Below are 19,310 nucleotides of genomic sequence, written 5' to 3'. Positions count from 1 at the left end.
AAAGCAGTTTGTGCCTTTTCCACAATTTCTTCGGTATTTATCACTCACAAGCTTTTCTTCTGGCAAAAAAACCCAAAAAACAACCCACCTTTATGTTTGAGAACTGTTAGGGTGAACAAGTGAGTGAGGGGCTTTTATTACTTTCTCTCTCTTTTTTTGAAAGCCTACACTCTCGTTGGCTGACATTTCTGAAGTCTTTTGTGTAAAGTGTGAAGGCAGAGACAGCCCTTTGCCGCCTCCATCAGCACCCACAGAGTCTGGCCAGCTCTTCAATACACTCTGTGCCCCTCTCCTTTCTGCTTTTTTCCCATATCAGATGTCAGACTACACAGATATTCCCACACAATGAAGTCTGTGGGTGTTGGAGGCTTTATGTTTGAATTGATTCACCATGTAACTCAAGCGTATTTAAAATTTTGTTTTCTGCTAATTCTATGACTAAAATATTACACGGTGTACAACATGCGCAGCCTGCACATCTAGTTGAGTAATGAAAGTGCTGTGTATAATTAGTCAATGAATAATCTGAAAGCGTTCACAAACACATAAAATATCCGGTGTTCTGTGGTGCAAACAAACATCAATTTTCCGTGGCGGCACAATAGGCTTGGCACACATTCAGCAGCTCTCACCTGCATTTCAACATTGGCACAGTAATGACATCAACGAGGGTGGTTGCAGGAGAAATGCATTGCTTTCTACAGTCTGCACACATACTGTACTTTGATCTATAATGCATGTTTGGTGATACGTTATGCTGCTTGTGATTGCTACTCTTCTGATTTCCTTCTTCTGCTTCCACTTTATGTTTATTTTTTTTTCTTTTGCCTTTTTGTCTTCCTTCTGTTTTTTCCAGTTGTACCTGTGATTTTTTTTCTCTTCCTTTCACACTCTTGTTTTTTTCAGATTTCACCCTATCATTTCTCTTTCATTCCCTCCTCCTCCGGTTTTTCTCTTTCCTTCTCTCCTCCTCCTCCTCCTCTTTTCATCCGTTGCCACTTGTTTACACTCTTTACCCCCTCTCCTCTTGAGCGCTCTATCCTCTCCTTTCATCTCCCCTCGCCTTTCTTCATAATGTATTCCTCTTCAGCTCACCTGTCACGACATGTATCTGCTACATTCACTTTCTGCATGAGCTACCATGACATCTCTTCATCTTCCTCCTCCCTCTACTATTGACCTTCATTATAATTGTGTCCCATTAACATACAACATCCAACACTGATGAGTTTTTCGGCATCTATCTGTTCTAGGCTCACTCACGCCACACAAACTGACATGACATCTTTCTCCTTCCTCCATAGTTAATGAGACCACACTGGAGGTGGTTGACTCCCAGGAGATGAACATCACTGGGGCTGACACCACCCAGTGGCAGCTTCAGGGCTTAGAGGAGGGCAGCTTCTACCGCTTCCACCTCAGTGCCTGCACTCGAGTAGGTTGTGGACCTCCGCAGGCCCAGGAGAGCAGCACCATAACTCAACCACGTGAGTAGATGGAATCAGCATACCTGGGATGGTAGTGTCGGTAATCAGAATCAGAATCAGCTTTATTGACAAGTATACTTACGATTACCTATAGGTAATCGCATTACATACAAGGAATTTGACTTGGTGTTGTTATGGTGCATAGTGGTCAAAAATATACAGTGAAAAATATAGACAAAATTAAGAGGTTCTAAATAATATAAAAAGAAGAATTTATAGTAGATTAAAAATGTAAGATATAAAATATATTCTGGTGAGAGGAGCAGCTACAAATTAAAATTTTAAATATTAAATAGAGGAGAGTGGGATGAGTGTACAGGGTATTGACCAGGAGTAAATAGGGTATGCAGTATGCATAATTTATAATAAGTAAAAAGTGCCCCTCCAGTGTTGTTAAAGCATAGCACACTACAGACATGATTGTTGCATTCCTTGATAGTTACAGGAAGTACTAATCAGCCTGCGAAAGCAGCTATATGATGTCTTCTGTGGCTGGAGCAGCTTTGTCAGATCTGAGAAAATAACACCTGATGATGTTGGAAACTTGTTTTAATGTAAACAAAGTGTTACAAATGTGGGCAAATGAATTTGAAAATTTGAATGAAGTGGGTGTAAAGCATGGATGGTCTAATGAAAAGTCTCTTTTGATTATTTTGATTCTTCTTCTTCTTTTTTTTTTTTTTTACCTTTTTGCTGGAGTTTATGTAATGCACTCTGAATTTTCTCTAGTAAAAAAATGGTTTTCTTGAAATAAAATAAATACCAAATAGTGAAAGGAACACATGGCAAATAAAAATATTGATATTATAATAATTCATTGGGTACATTATATTTTAAGCTGTTGCTTAAAAATGCTCAGAGACTTCCTCCCTAATATACATGTGAATGTATATTCGACTGAATTCGACTGTTTGCATATAAAAAGGTGCATCTCGAGTTTTCATACGACAGTGGTTGTGAACATCTAACAAACCTGCAGCAGGGAATGCAAGTGAACATGAAAGCACATAAAGCAACAGGGAGTCTGCAGTTTAGGCCGGTCCTGAGCCATCTAATGCTTTATAATAAAGCAAAATGACTTCTTATAGGAAGTTCTAAAAGGATACAGGGAGACAGTTTAGCTCATTTAAAACTGGAATGATAATGCTCCCTCTTTTTAGTGTTGTTTTGAAGTCTAGCAGCAGAATTGGGAGTACTTTTTATCCGCTAAATACTCGTTTAAAGAAGACCAGTGAAAATAGTCTGCTTGAGATGAAAGCATGAATTAGCTTTGTGGCATCTTTCTTGCTGAGGAATGTCTGTACACCCGCAATACTTCTCACATTGAGATATTGACCTACACGTACACCTGATTAGATGAAAGAATGCTATTTTTATCACTCCACTGATGTGTGATCTAAAACTTAGTTTGTTTTCAAAGACATGGGCTTATAACTTCTGATTTGAACCAGAGATTGAGGATTCTTGAATAGTGCATCTCTTTGTCCTTGAGGCCAAGGAGAAGCTTTTTTTTTGAGCTGTAACAAGTAGCACTGAAGACATCACCTAAAGGAGGCATGTAAAGTTAGAATAGCATGAGATCAAGGCAGCTAACCTGTCCTACAACAAAAGAAGTGATAGACACATTTGCATTCCTTTGAGTGAGAATGTGTGTTGAAACTTTTTACTGGTACTGTGTGTACTAAAGAAATTTAAAACATCCTCTGGAAAACATTTGTGATCCGTCAAATACAGCATTTTTTACTAAGAATCCAAAGAACCTAGAACTGAGACCTTGAATCAGTATTAAAGGTGCAGTGTGTAGAAATGCAATCTAATATTCATAAGTATATTTTAATTAGTGTATAATCCCATGAAAACAACAACTTTTGCTGTTTTCGTTATCTTAAAATGAGCCCTTTATGTCTACATAGAGAGAGGGTCCTTTTCCACGTCATGTTGCACCGCCATGTTTGTACAGTAACCCAGAACGGACAAATCAAACACTGGCTCTAGAGATGGCCTTTCATGTTTTTTGCAAGTTTCACGGCCACTGTAGGTTCTCCTACACGTTTGGATGGGGACGGGTGAGGGCGAGGTGGGGGGTGGTTGTTGGGATGGGGGGCTATTCAGTTGGTTGAGGTTGCAACCTCACCGCTAGATTCCACTAAATTTTACTCTTGGAGAAGGGCGTCTCTGTGCTGTGTTTGTCCTTGAGTCTTACTGGAACCTCTCTGAAAAATGTTTTTATTTCAGAGAGCTGTTAGTTTAAAGATTACTTTTTCAAGTATCTTGCTTGTTAGAGGGAGGGCTCTTGATATGGGCCTGTGACAAATGAGAACCATATTGTTCAGGTTAGCTTTCTTTCAGATAAACACAGCAGAAAAAAATCTCAGTCTCATGGAACGTGTTTATAATTTTCAGGACATAATCATAGACATTGTTAAAGACACATTCAGAAAGCACAGCTGTAACGAGATCAAGACAGCACATGGAGAATTTCAATTACAAACCTAAAGAATTCTGAGGCAGAAATGAACAAAAAAACTCATTGCCATCATCCTTTTTCAATGAGGACGTTGAGGTTGTCATCTTTGGCTACAATACCAGCTTTGATGGTAACTTTACTGTTGAAATATCTTGCAAATTCCTCACTTTTTGCAGTGGAGTATGTATAGTATATAGTGAATGTCAGAGGTTGGGGCAGCTTTCAAGAGCTGATCAACTATGGACAACAATACACAAGAAAATCCACAGTTTTCTCTGAATATCTTAGAGAAATGGGCTTGTCTCGCAGTGCATACAGTCTTATTATAAGTAGTTATGAGCTCTTTATAAATTAAACATGGACCTCCAGTTCAGCTTTTCTCTATTTCCATTTACTGGCCCTACATGATCTCTTTAGCGCTGAAATAGATTTGATAAACAACGGTGATGTACTGTCACACAACCTTTTAATGACCTTCGGTGTCCATTAGGTAGTTATTCAGGGTGTCGACCCTAGCCACTGAGCCGGCATCACTGAGTAGTTTAATGAGCTCATAAGTTCAGAGAACAAAACCTCTGCTGTAGCATCTCTTATGCTATTCTAAACTGTACATGGTAAAAAAGGTAAATGGACTGCATTTGTATAGCGCCTTTCTAGTGTCCCGACCACTCAAAATGCTTTAACACTACAATCCACAATCACTCATTCACACACACATTCATACGCTGATGGCAGAGGCTGCCATGTAAAGTGCCTGCTCATCAGGAGGAGTCTAATCATTCACACGCACACTCAATTTGGGGTTCAGTATCTTGCCCAAGGACACTTCGACACGCAGACTGGACAAGCCGGGAATTGACTGCCAATCCTCTGATTAGCGGACAATCCACTCTACCTCCTGAGCCACAGCCGTCACTGTGATTTCTTGTTTTTAGTTCCAAAAGTAGACACCAAAAATCACAACAATGATGAGAAACAGAGCTATTATTAATGCCCTTGTGATGTTACTAGTACTGTATATGTTACAATGCTGATGTGTAGTCACAGTAGTGTTCTAATAAATTCTACTGGCTAATGACTTCAGTAGCATTAGGGTTAATAATACTGCTAATACAAATGTTCAGGTCCCCATTTAAAAATATTCTGTCAAAACTGGTGATAGCCAGTGACACAGGATCAAATAATTCCTCATGAATTATATGATAACTGCCTTGCTGGTTTGCACAACCTACTAACTTTAAAGCTGGAGTGCGGGACTTTTGTCTCCCCCTTCTGGCAGTGAGAGTAAAGGGACAGGCATGCAGCATGCTCTCATGGCACCGCGAATGACTGGCACACAAAGGGGGCCGGTAAAAAGGATATGTTTTGACGGTCCACTGGCCCACTGAGATTTGTCCCAGTATGCCTGATGGCCAGTACACCACTGGTCGTAACCTACTGCTGTGGCTGTAAAACGGTGCATAAATTGTTTCAGCACAACCTCTCCGAAATGACTGATCCATTCGGTCCTATAACATTTGGAAAGTCTGGAAGAGCTGCACGGTTAACGCCAGCGTGGGAATGTTGCAACCGACATGAGATTTAAAAAGTCTGTATATTGTGAAATACAGAGAGATTTATCTGGCGGTGAGAGGCTTAATCAGCTTTGTGTGAACTCATTTGGCAAGGGCTTCAATGTAACGGACGTTCATTTATATGTAAAACTTCCGCATTGCAGGTTTAAGAAATGTACTCTGCTATGGCATATATATTTACTCTGTAAATCACTTCAGTTCTGTGTTCTCCTTTGAGAAAAAAAATCAAAAACCAAAAGGGAGAAATTTATGTCTAATATTTTTGTTTCCATGATGGTGCCCCCTATCTTTTCGTTAATTAGTCGGAATACTGTTAATTCATTGCTACATAGATAGAGAACTTGCTTCCATATAGCCAATCAAATCACTTTATTTAAACCATATTTGCATGACGCACTGGTTTATGATATCACACTGACCAACAGCCAGACAGCAACCTGCTGCACAACACGAGAGCCACAGACTCTAAACATCCATCCGCATGAGGTTTCCTGCTAAAGTCTTATCTAACTTACAAACATGTAACAAACATGAACACACGTCTTGTTCTGCACCTTATCTTGTTGACTGAGTGAGGAACAAATATTCACTGGGGAAAAGTGCACTGGTAACATTAGTTTGCAGGCTAAATAGCCAATTAGCTGCTCAGCTGCACATTCAACAGTATGTTAATGTACCTGCATATGTAAGGCCGATTAGTTTAGATGCTGGTGTGGTCCTTACTCTTCATTACCACCATTTACAAAGACATGTGGGCTTCAGTGCACATTTCTTTACTTTGTGGAACATAGTTCTCAAAATGTTTGATAATAGATACGATATTTAATGTTTATTTTGACAGTGTCAGATATGCAAAATTACAGACCAACAACTGGACTGTTGTTTTGCAATATACCAATTGTGGGGTACACTTGGCTCTGAATAGCGTTTTGAAGTGGTATTAAGAGAAGTGTGCATCAAGTGTGGGTTATGTGTACTATGTGTTGGTATATATCAGATGTGGGGACACACTTGCTTACTACCTGGTGTTGTGAGAACGTGCACTTGTACGAAAGATTGCAGACTGCAAGTGTTGGGACAGACTCTATGTATGTGTTACTGTCTGCCTGACAGTTCAAAGTTCCTGCAAACTCTTCCCTCTCTCCCAATACTTGGCAGACAAAAAATATCTGTCCGTTATCACCAATGTTTTAATAAAGGTTATTCATTCCTCTCTGGCTTTTATATTTCCTCTGAGAGGCACTCCATTTTGTAGGTGGATGTCCAGCCTGAGAGCCATTAGATTCATTGTTTGTAAATACGGTTGAGTAGAAGGCTCTTGGGGAGATAAAATGATTCTGTTTCAGAGCGCTGTCCTCAGGGCATGTTAGTCACAATGCAGCAGAGTAGATTTATAGATGCCAATAGCACAGAGCAGGAGCACAGTGAATTTAGAGACATTAACAGGCAGTGATGGAGTGACAATGAAAAAAATGAATGCATTTGAAGTGTTCTTTTTAGATTTCACCTTTGTGACTGAGTGAGCTTTTAATACTTATAGCCATTTAGCAAGGATAAATGGTTGTCTGGCTTAGAGATAGACAAATTACAGAATGACATAGCAGAACAAAAAACGACCATAGAGATATCAGCAGATGTGTGTGTCCATGTGTCTTTGTTTGAAAAGCTTGTAAAGCAAAGAGAGTGGCTGAAGTGAGAGACAGAAAAAGGAAACACAGAAGGATGGGGTGAGACGTCTGTGAAAAAGAGGAGCAGAAAAAAAACTGAGAGAACAGCTAACAGCCGTAGCAGAAGAGTGTGGCAGACAGAGAAAAAATATCTATTTTCCTTCATCAGCTCTCATGAGATAACAAAGCAGCAGAGATAAAGCGGGTTGCAAACTAGACAAAAAGCACAGAAGAGCCTATACCTCTAAAGTCACACAAAAATAACCAGCTCCTCCAGAGATTAAATTATTTGCTCCCTGCCAGAGCATTTGAACACCCAAGTTGTTATCGCCAACATGTTTGCTAATGGCTTGAACTCAGTGTTTGAAAAGGTTTAGATGGAAAGGGCTTCATCTTCACTGCAATCAGCTCAGGATTCAACAATCAGAGTAGAACAGGCTGTGTCAGTGAACAGCAGTGGTAATTTGTTTTAATATAAGTTCAGCTAATATAGGCAGCAACATGTACAAATTAAATACACACACACACAGAAGAGAGTTGATGTGTGTGCCACAGGTAATTAAATGTTTCTACTATTGAAATTCAGTCCATATAAAATCACTACAGGACTGGAAAATTACAAACACAGTTTATCACAACAACAGTAATTGCTACATAATAAACTTGCATTATAGACATCTTCACATAAAAGACTGAGGACCAAAAGCAACATAATAATAAATAAAAAAAAATCTAATTAAACTTAGAAAATTTATGCAGGATGTGACACATTTCCCCAAACCTAATCTACCGTATGACCAATACCATAATAAGTTAATATTCACTTATTAAATTCGGTTAATCTGGTCCCACACACTTGCAGAAAATGCTCAAAACTGTTAGATAATAAATAAACATAATGACTATGTAGCTACTAGCCATAAAGATCATGCTGAAGATAAGGAGATAAGCTTTCTCTTGTGTTGTAATGAAGTTGTGCATAGGTTTTTCTCTTATTTTAAAGGGGACATATCTTGCTTGTTGTGATTTTCTGTCATTTATATACGGCTATAATCTCAGATGTATATGTTAAACATGGTCAAAGTTCCAAAACTTGAGGTAAACGTGTGTAAAAATGCCATCTTCAAGTCAAAAGCCCAGGCTTCAACCTCCTCTGAATGCTCTGTTTACAAAGTTACCTCTACTTCCCCAACCGACATCAGATCGTTCACACATGCCTGCAAATGGCCGCCCGTTCCATAGTCTTTGTTGCTAAGGTTGTTCCACGGCCTGTTTGCGTTGACCATATTTTGGATCGGAGTTCGGCTTGAACATGCACTTCAGAAGTTGACATTTTGAGTAAAGAATGAGAAAAAGAAGTGAAATCTTGTTTGTTTACATAGCCTCCAGAGCTGGCAGCTAACCAATCAGAACAGAGTGGGCTCATCTAAAGGGAGGCCTTAAGGAGACAAGAGCTATAACAGCTTGTTTCAGACAGAGGCTGAACTGAGGGGCTGTGTAAAGTGCCAGTATAAGATAAATAAGGAGTTTTATGAATTGTAAATCACGCAAAGATATTCCATTCAGGTCAGTAAAATATAGACCTGGAAATTTGCAGAATATGTCCCCTTTAAAGAAAAATATGTATATGAAAAATACATTCACAAAAGTGACTGTTAGGCAATATAGGCAAGAAATTAATGTGCAAGTGGATATAAATAAAATTGTGATTTTAGAATGGCTAATGACAAATCTGGAAACTTCATATCTGGAACACAGAAAATGCAAAAGTTCTGTTGTTGTGAGCAACTTTTCTTTTTTCTATTTCCTATTCTATTGGTGCTTTGCATCCAGTTACAGTAGTGTCATCAACACTCCAGTTAAGTTACAGTTATACTTCATTTGTCATTATACACTACATACCCAAATCCTGCTTAATATTTGTAAGTTTGATGTACTTGGGGGGATACTGTTCATGATCTTTTTGCTGCTCAGTGCCCTCTGTTGGTGCAGCTCTCCACCAGGCACCAAACACAAAACAGATCACCTATGCATCCACCTGCGTGTGGTTGCGTTTGTGAGGATGCACTGCCCACGTATTTGTGTGTGTGTCATTGTGAGTGCAATCACATATCCCTACAAATGTGTCTGTGTGTGTGCCTGGTCTATAAACCTTAAAGCTGGCTTTCCATATATCTGTAATACTCTGCTGTATTTCATTTTCTTTTTATCCCTCTGAAGATTTTTCCCTGACTCCAGCTGTGGCCTCTGTTCAGAGCAGTATGTATCACCGCCTGCAGCCGCTGCAGCTCGCTAACATAGAAATAGAGGTAGACAAGGTCGTAGGTGTGTTGGTGTGGCAAGTAGCTGTCGCTTATAGTTAGTTGTACAAGCATAGTTTGGGTAATTCCTTTAAACCAATTCAGGAAAGATGTTCCAAAATCCAAACTGTAACCATTTTGTGTGAGAATACCCTGTTTGAAAGTAACCACTGAAGTTTGAATTTGCATTTCAGATTTATTGTGTCGACCTCAACCCTGCTATAATTATAGTGTGTTTGCAATCACATGCAGTGTACTTTTACAGTTACTCCCACCAGTTTTCCCAATAGCTCCAACAATCCTGCCTTAGTGTCGTTTATAGCGCTAGCTTGTTTCACAATAGAGTATTATACCTGACAGTATGGTAACAGGAATCTAACATCTGAGGCTTCTCTTTCATTCCAGGCCACAACTGCTCTCTCTCCTTTCCCAGCTCTATCCCAGGCAATTCTACTCATCCTCCTTTAGGTATATAGCTCCCACTCACACATGCACAGCCAATGATATCCCTGTGATCTCATCTTGATGTACCTGAACTTTCAACTAACAATGAGATTCGAGACATGGAAACGCTTCAATCTATTCTGATATCCGCTCAAGGCGGGGGGGGCGTCAGGAAATGCCAGCTTTGCTTAAGAGAGAGTGAAGACTAGATGTCACTCCCGCCCACCATCTCTATATCTACTCTTTATGAGCCAAAATCCAGCTCCACTCAATTAAGTCTGGGGCCCAGCGTTGCCTTTTGAACTGTCGTCTTGAAGGGTTTCTGCTAGCTGCACTGTTCTCAAGCTGCGGGGGGATCCTATTTGCCTCTGCTAATCCTCTTTTCCTGCCTTCTTCTCCTTTTCTCTGTGGCTGTCTGTGTTTTCCTTTCCTCCCTATTTTCCTCCTCCTATTTCTTCTCTCTTTATCAGTTCCAGCCCTGTTGAACATAAGCTCTTATGTGAGTGACACCTTTGCCAAAATCAGCTGGACTGCCAGAGAGGAGCAGCAGGATTCGCAGCTTTATGTGGCTTATATGAATAACCGTAAGCTTCTTTCACCGTCTCCGCCTTGCTAAACATTGGTAGGAATTTTAGGTGACACCATGTTTAGGTGCAACTGGGAAGGTTTTATATAAACATCTAAAAGTACATTATAAGTCAGCATGTACAGTACATGAGCTAATGTCTGCATGGCTACCTTCATCATTTCCTCATCATCATTGCCTCAAAATGTAGTAAGATGTATTTAACATTATATATAGTTCAATAAATAAATGTATTAACTTACGAACTACTTCTTACTTGGCGACAGCTCTTATTCGGTAGTATGAATGCTAACACAGACTTGCTGTTTGTGCACTTCTTGTGCTTCGCTGTGTAGGTGATGGTAACTGGCGGATTTCAGAGGCTGTAAACACTTCTCAAAGTTTCCACATAATTGATGGGCTCAAACCTGGGACGGTGTACACGGTGCGCCTCATGGCCAAGAGGCTGCTCGATAACGCTAGCATTTTCGAAGACGTTATCCAGACACGAGTCAAAGGTGAGATGAGGGAAAGGTGTCACAGTCAATAGAGTTGAGTGATTTAGGTTCTAGTCTGCCATAACAAAACCGGCCTATCATTGACAAATGGGTATTGAGTGTGGTGAATGTGTGAGTTTCTTACATCTCTGCGCATTTTTTCCCCCTTCCTATCTAATATTCTTTCAGAGGAGACAGAGTGTTGTAGCTGAAGGGAATATGAGTGAAATACAATGTGAGAACATCCTCTCAAACTTGAATCCATCATGTTTTTCTGTTTTAAGTCAAAGAAACAGTTGTATGAGGAGCGCTTGAGGGGATTGTCATAGTCAAATAGGCCAATGTGTGCAAAGTTGATCCTCTGTCTTTTCGTTGTTTTTTGTTCACAGTTATGGCAGGTCAGCAAAGCAACTTCTCCACCCAGGGCTGGTTCATTGGGACCATGTGTGCTGTGGCGCTCCTCACCCTTGTTGTGCTCATGGCCTGCTTTGTGCAGAGAAACAAAGGTGGCAAGTATGCAGGTACGCCGCCGCCCCAGCGACAAGACATGTTCTCCATGGATAAAGGTCAGTTAGTCTTTGACCAGGGTTGGGTCTCCATGTTGTTTCGCTTCAGGAAGTGAACCAAAATTACCTGAAATGTATATTAAATGTAGAAGATATCAGTCTGGTTTGGTAATACGCAGCTTAATTATCTCTGAAATTTTTAAAGACCACCAGTTCTTGATTTGACTCTTTGATGTGATTTTGGTTGACCTCCTGAAAGAACGTACAGTGGGCCTCAACCCTGACCCCCCACCCTGTTTGGAAATGCCCGATGCATGCATGTTGGACACCTATGCATTTAACCCCATGAGCTGCTTGCAGCTAGTACAGTTTTGCTGCATGCAAAATAATTTGTATGCCCCTGTTAGTTCTGCTTGGTACCTCTGATTACATACCTCGTCAAGTCAGATGAGTGAGAATCAGCTGGCTTTGTTCCACACCTCCTAAACCTCTCACCTGTGCAGACCTTCCGGGCCCTTTCCCCTGCACTATTGTGTTGCCTTGTATCAGAGCCAAATTCAGTCTCACAGTGGTACCTACCTGCAAAGTGTCTCCTCACTCGATTTCTCTCCTCTCAACCTGCTTTCCCGTCTTCTCCCCACCACTCCATTTCTTTGCCTGCAGTAGCTTTTGACATGAAGCACTGAATATTTCATCAGCTCCTTTGGATTCCCCCTTTGCCCATCCAGCTCTTTTCATGAAATCCCTCTTTTGTCTCTTTCGAAAGTATAGAATTTTTTTTGTGTTTTGTTTTAAAGCATATTTTACACAAAGAGCTGATGTGTAGCACTTTGTGCACACACAGAAGAGAGGCTTTCAGTGTACCGACTTGATATAATGTTTACACAGTCATATTTAGTTGTGCTCAAAAGCTTTTGAATTCCATCTCTTACAAACACTCAGGTGTTATAAAGTAAAAGTTCAGATCATTTAAGCATGAATGTTGAGCTTTGCTTTTGCTCTAGTCTCCAAGCGTCATCTGACAGGAAATCACTGTAGGTCATTAAAACAAACAAAGGCAGATTTTACTGTTTGAGTTATTTCCCTTTGGAAAATGTTACAGACAAGAACCTTTATGGTTGTTTGAATTTGATGCATTACAAATGATTATGTTTCCCAACAGTACATGTAATACGTAATCATGTCTGCGGATGAAAATGCTGACCTTTCACAATGTTGCTGAAATGCCTGTTGTGCTCCTCCTGCAGTGAAAGAGAAGGAAGACCTCCACCCTGACATGGAGTCACAGGGAATGAATGATGACACCTTCTGTGAATACAGGTGAGCTGTACTCCTGCTCTGCAGAGAAAAGCTGCAGTGCCAAAGTGTTCTGAGGAAATGACATTTTTTTTATCTCCTTGAAATGCATTGTGTTCTGGCAACATTAATCTAACAACCATATGTTAAATATTATCTGGATAAGAAACTCATTTTTTATGTGTCACAGTAATGTTTTCTCTCTCCCATCCCAAAAGCAAACCTTGCATTCATGAGCTTTACCAGGATCAGCCTAGAAGCCAATGTTCTCATCATTTAATGGGCTAGGTAATCACACAGTGTAGTTAACAGAAGTGGGTAACACTCAACTAAAGCTTTGTTCCCCTTTAGTTGGAATTATGATTGTGTGCACTCAGCAGTACATGTGACTTAGCTCATTCCTGTAGGCATAAGTAAGTTATTTTGTGTGCTAGAATGTGCATGTCTGTGTGTGTCTGTGCATATTTGAATGCTGCTTGCCAAAAACATCTACACACATACACCTCATATGTGATCAGAATCAAAATCTAAACGGTAGCAAGTTAGTTAGTTTATTACTGTTAGAAGAAAAAATAATACAGTTTACAAAAACAAATAAGAAAAAGACATGGCAGTAACTCCATTCTCAACTGGACGGCCACATTAGCATTCAGTCCAACAAAACTGTCTAGCACTCAATGCAGAAAAAAAGGATGTGGTGTCACGAGGCCAACGTGGGTCAAAAACAAACAAAAAAAGCACTAAACAGAGTGCTCGGTGCTGTAAGGAGACTATGAGATGCTGTTTTAGTTGAGTAGTCTAATATTGTACAAAACATGTTGGCACAGCACCAGAATAATGACTTCTCTCTTTCTAAACACAAATTAACATGACACAGCCACAAGCCACAATTGCCACATCTATAGGAAATACATCAGGTTGAAATAAACTGGAATTTTCCTTTAACTGTTCCATAGTGGCTTACTGTAGAACTGAATGGGGGATGGAGCCAAAATTGGCCGACTGGTGCTAGCGCGACCACTCCAGTTTCCAAGACATTTCTTAGACAACAGCTATAATGCTATTAACTATTTAAGCTGCCTACTGAACCTATTCAGCTTATGGTTTAGCCACTTCTAATATAGAAAGACCTCTCTGAGGAGACTGGGGGTTACCGAAACATGAAATTTTTTTGTCTCTTGATTTAGTGCCTCAGCTTATTTGGGAATTAAATACAGACACGTTTAATTGCAATAGAGGAAGCTCCGACTGCAGACACACAGACTGAATCTCGACATACAGCAACAGGAAATATCTTACATTCAGCGACACAGACATAAACTAAGCATGGCAAATGGGTGGAAAAACTGGGCCTTTAAGCCCGAAGCAGACAGCTGTTGTACATTATAATGGCTGTTGAATTTCCATTGTTTGCATTGTTTAGCTGCTACGGTGACAGTTTATGGATATCGACTGAATCCTATTTTGCTTGACAGCACTGCAGCAACTGTGTGACAATGCTGTGATTGTTTGTGCATACGCACACACAAACACACACAACAGAAAATCACCTAAAATGGCCTCCTCTGTGTGCTTTGATTCTGCTCGTCATCATATTATTCAGAACATGATTACTCACAATTGTGTTGTCGCTGCCAATTCCTGCATTCCTGTGATTCTTGCCAAGACCATTATTCTGTTCAGCAGGAAAAAATCTATTGTCTACAACACAGTTTATAGATTATATGGCTTAAAGATGTAATAAGTACGTTTTTACCGTCCTGTATCTCAAAATGACCATATTTGTTGGGATGACAGGGGTGTTGGCCAACATCAGTGACTCAGTGATTGCTGCACAGATATCGAGATGGCTTTTAAACACAGTTTGGATTGCTTTAGATATTGTTGTCTGTGAGGTTTAATGCCAAGTAGGGCTGAACGATAATTCAGTATAATCATACATTGGTTTTCAGTGGAAATACATTATGATGATATGATTGTTTTTAGGTATAAGATACAAAGCAAATTGTAATCAAAAACTAACAAAATTAGTTTTTGTTTTACATGTGTGAAGAATTTTGGAAATGGTTTATCAGTTTATCAATTGTATGATTTCATACACACACACACTCACTGATATTGTGATACTGATTTCAGGTCAGGTAACAAGTTTACTTTTGCAGTCATCAGACAAGGGAGGCCATGGAAATATGAGTTTGTGAGCTTGTAGAGATGTTTGGCTGCAACTTTCTGTTTAAAATGCCTCTCATGGTTGGTTTCATGAAGCTGTTTTGACTACTGTCCCCCCAGAGTGCCCTTAGCCTTACTATGATGTTGTTTTCTTGGCTATAGAGCTAGATTCAGGGCTCTCTTGTGCCCTTTGAGTCTCCAAAGGCAATAGACCACCTACTGGTATGCCACGTGTCTTGGGAGCTGACAAGTGGTAATTATGCACCAGACGATTTCTCTTTAGAGACAGCCCTCTGCTGCCTCGCCCCTGTGTCCACTGCAAGAACAGCAGGTGTCATAGCTGGAGTAGGCTGTTAGCCGACAGTGTGATGCAATTTTTTCCTTAGCTAGTTTATTTGTTTTTCTTTTTTTTATTTTACCCCTGCTCCTTTTTCTCATCTCAGCTCTCATCTTCTTGTATTTTTATGTGCAATTTGGGAGGTGGCAGCAGATGTGGAAAAAGTTTTCCTACAGACACTTTACCACAAGTAAAATAAATACACCTTCAGGTGCAAGGGGGTGAAAAAGTCTGCCTTGTGCCTGACGTTTCTGTGCTGCCCCCAAACCAAGTCACCATGGGTCAATGGCAAGACAAATTTAATTACCTTCTGCCCAGTGATGTGCCTCCACTCCATCTCTCACCTGTTTGTTGAGGCTGAAGGAAAGCCTTTTCATGGCAACAGCTGCGACTGAGCTGGATCCTGACCAAGGTCCTGAATGAGCTGGGGCTCAAAAGCACTCAGCCCCATTTTATCACTGTATTCAAAGTCATTGTGGGAGGGCTGCAGCGTCTGTGGCATTCCTCTGCTCTTAGATAACAGCCACTTATCTTCAGCGCTCTGGAGTCGTCAGAGAAAAAAGGTTTGATAAGAGTTGAAATACGGACCTTATGTGGCTTGCATGGTAAACGGCCTCATGAAATAGGATAGATAAGATTGGTTATTAAAAATACACGTGAAAGAGACCTGCTTTGTAATCTTAGCTTGAGCCATAGTCTGTATGTAAAGGCGGAGAATGAGTCTCCACTTCCTTCCGCTATGCAAAAGTGAAGCCAAAATATCATGTTTCCGGGAACTGCCATCATGCTTGTGTGACGTCATTTGCAACCAGAGTCTGTGCAGTAGAGTTGGGCAGCAGGATGACGGCCCACAGGACCCGCCCCCTCAACTTGACTGACAGCCGTCCCCCTGCCAAGAGGTAGTGCCATGGAGAGGTAAACCAGCCACAACCAGCCAGTAACTACAGCTACTAGTTACTGGCTAGCAAAATGAAAACGCATACATTAGTGTCTTGGCTCGTCTGATGGAGGTTTTAGAGCGGCTGTCAATCACAGCTGTCAATCATGATGCCACACCCCCTTTTCATATCATCAAATAAATAATAAAAAACAAACGTATCAGAAAAATGAGAGCTTTAACGTACATTGGTGTGATAACAACTACCTAAAATGAAAGAAACCATCTTTGGGAAAAATGTATTTGTGCACTTTGATTTTTTAGTTTGGCCCATGTCCCATTCGCTAACATTGATGGGGCAGGACTTATGACCTATACTGCAACCAGCCACCAGGGGGCGATCGAGATAGTTTGGCTTCACTTTTGGGGACGTCATGCATCCTTATATACAGTCTATGGCTTGAACTACAGTCTCTGTGCTTGTATTTGACATATGTGTCAACTGCAGCACGCCACAAATGGCACTATCACATATCAGCCACCTGAGTGTCGTCTCGGAACGCAGACGCTCTGCGGTGTGAATACTAAACTGAAGGAGAGAGAGGTGTTACAAAAACATGGATGGTTTGGGGAATTAGAAAAGAGGACAGGGAGGAAAAATATCCTCAGTGTTTTGAGGTGACCCTGCGTCTTGTAGTGAGACACCTGCAAGTTGGCCAGTTGCCCAGCCTTAAATTGGCATCTAATCTCCTTGGCCTGCGTGTGGGCCCCTTGGGAATACCAGGAATGACAGGCTGTTTGTCTGGGATTGCATATGCCCCACCTCTTCCCCCCTCTTCCTTCTACCCTTCTCAATCTCAGCCTTCTACCCCCCCTCCACACACACACACACGTCTTCTTCTTTCTCACTGTTCGAAATGAGCTGCACTCTGGCAATTTCCATCGCTGGCTCTAAAGAGATTTGAAATTGCCTTTGGTCTTGAAGCCTTGGCAATTAGCAATTAGTGAAGTGATTGTAGCAAGCCCTCCCCGCCTCCCTTGCGCTCTCTTTCCTGCTGTGCAGCCGCTGCATCCACCCCTGCCTACTGCTCGTAGTGATGTATTGAAACCATAAGAACTTGCTTTGTGAGTGGGAGCCTGCGTGTGTGTGTGTGTCTGTTAGCGCAGTCAAGCATTTAATAGTCTTTACGTATTGTACATGCTCTGTACGCTGGTGTTTCTGTGTGTATCTGTGCTTGTGTGTCAAACACCTCTCTAGGGTCATATGTGTTGCCTCCGAACATCTGCCTGATGTACTATACAATGTGTTTGTTTATGCACTGCACCACTGACCCCGGCCATCCTTCTCTGTTGTTGTTGATGGCAGTGACAGTGATGAGAAGCCATTGAAGGGCAGTAGCTTGTGTACCCTGAATGGCGATGATGTGGTCGGGGACAGCGTCAGCAGAGACAGCCTGGTCGACTACGCCGACGGTGGAGGAGAATTCAATGAGGACGGTTCATTTATCGGAGAATATTCGGGACGTAAGCACGGAGGGTCTGTTAGCGAGCCCAGTGGACCCAGCCCAGTCACTGCATAAAGCCAAGCTCCAGTTGAAACAGTCTACTTCAAACCCTTTCAAGATACTTTTTATACTCAGCTTTCCTGGCATTAAATATAACTTGAATAGCCAAATTTGGGGCAATAAAAATGACTCAAAAGTTTTTACTGCAGGAAGAAGTTTTGCCCAGGGACTGAAAATTAAGAATACACCCACCATAAACATCAGTGTGAAAAGATTTTGTACATACTGTAAGAGAATGAAATGTATCATTTGAGTGTTTCATGATTTTATTAATAATAATAAAGTGTTTTTTGTACCTGTCAACTACAATCTTCACTGTTGTACATTGATTTTGTTATTTAACAAAAGGCAGCAGATCAAAAATTACTTTCCATTACTGTATATTTTATTTATATATGGATGAAAAGTTGATAATTTATTTATAATCAAAATGCTGGTAATATCTGTTGTCTTTTATATCATTGTATTGAACATTGAACTTTTCATTGTTTTTTATTTCAAACAAGTGACCACAACACACATATAAGGACACACATTTTGAAGTGAAAAGTGTATTTCTGCATTTATCTCCAGAGTGTAATAATGAATACACTGAAACTAAAGCAATTTGTCATGCAGTACTTTATTTATAAGGTTTAGGACTTTTTGAATCATTTGCCTTTATTCTGCCAACTATCCCAGGGTGAATCACTCTACCTCCCTTTAAAGTTTAAAGTTTAAAACCCAGCAGCTGGGCTATTTATTATCTTCAAATTGTTAATGTCGCGAACCTCCTTCCCAGTTTCTTCTTAAGTTGTTGCGATGATTCATCAGCCTCTATTGGCTGCTCTTTTTCTGTAATTTAAAAAGCACTCACTTATATGGTAAGCTCACTTTCAAGTTGAGATGTCCTTCCACTGAACATGGAATGTGAATACATTATCAGGAGAAAAACCTTCTTTGGTGCTATTTTTCAAAAGTATTTCCACAATTATACATTAAATTTCATTCACAAACTAAGCTCTCATTATCTCTGCAATAGATGCAGTGGCTCCTTACATGCATAATGCATATTGCTAAAATATTCATCAAGGATATAAGTCAAATAAAGTTGAGATTTGACCTATTCAACAATCTTACTCACACAGATGTAATAAAACACGATATAGAAGCGGTGCTGGCTACTAAATGTTTCATTGGCTAGAGGCTTTTTTTAAAAAAAAAAAAAAAAATTAGGACCAGTGAGCCTTTCAGCTACAAAGACCACTTTAAAACTAAACACAATTCTTGAAAGCTAAAGAGATTCAGTTTGTTGTGTAACTTTGGCAAATCACAGCACACCATATTTCATATTGAACTAAGAGAACATTCGGTCTATAGAAATGCAAACCAGAGAAACTTTAATAACCAAACTGAATGTTGCATGAGTTCCTCCCACACAGTAAACAACATGAGAAAACAGTAGTTGACAATAAAGAGTATTGTCACTTCAAACCAAAAAGAACAAAAATGGTCATATGGAAGAAAGTTTAGCTATGAAATATAGTCAACATTGTAGTCAATCTCTTTCCCATTACTGT

General features: G+C 40.3%; 1 protein-coding gene across 8 annotated transcripts in view; it reads left to right on the top strand.

Moving 5' to 3' along the window:
* LOC121895967 (neural cell adhesion molecule L1-like protein) overlaps positions 1-18,054 on the top strand; it is a 54,850-nt gene extending 36,796 nt beyond the window's left edge. For 4 of the 8 annotated variants that reach the window (XM_042409543.1, XM_042409540.1, XM_042409542.1 and 1 more), the window contains exons 23-28: positions 1,305-1,487; positions 10,410-10,523; positions 10,861-11,022; positions 11,391-11,567; positions 12,755-12,827; positions 17,553-18,054. In XM_042409543.1, the coding sequence (XP_042265477.1) occupies positions 1,305-1,487; positions 10,410-10,523; positions 10,861-11,022; positions 11,391-11,567; positions 12,755-12,827; positions 17,553-17,766 (923 nt within the window). In that variant the 3' untranslated portion in view covers positions 17,767-18,054. The other 4 variants (XM_042409545.1, XM_042409547.1, XM_042409546.1 and 1 more) reach the window with 4 other exon arrangements.
* Positions 18,055-19,310: the final 1,256 nt, after the last annotated feature.

Source organism: Thunnus maccoyii, chromosome 4 (assembly GCF_910596095.1).
Source record: "Thunnus maccoyii chromosome 4, fThuMac1.1, whole genome shotgun sequence".
In the NCBI taxonomy this organism is placed as follows: Eukaryota; Metazoa; Chordata; class Actinopteri; order Scombriformes; family Scombridae; genus Thunnus; species Thunnus maccoyii.
Note: the sequence above shows the minus strand (reverse complement) of the source record. Positions and strands in the feature narration are given on the sequence as shown.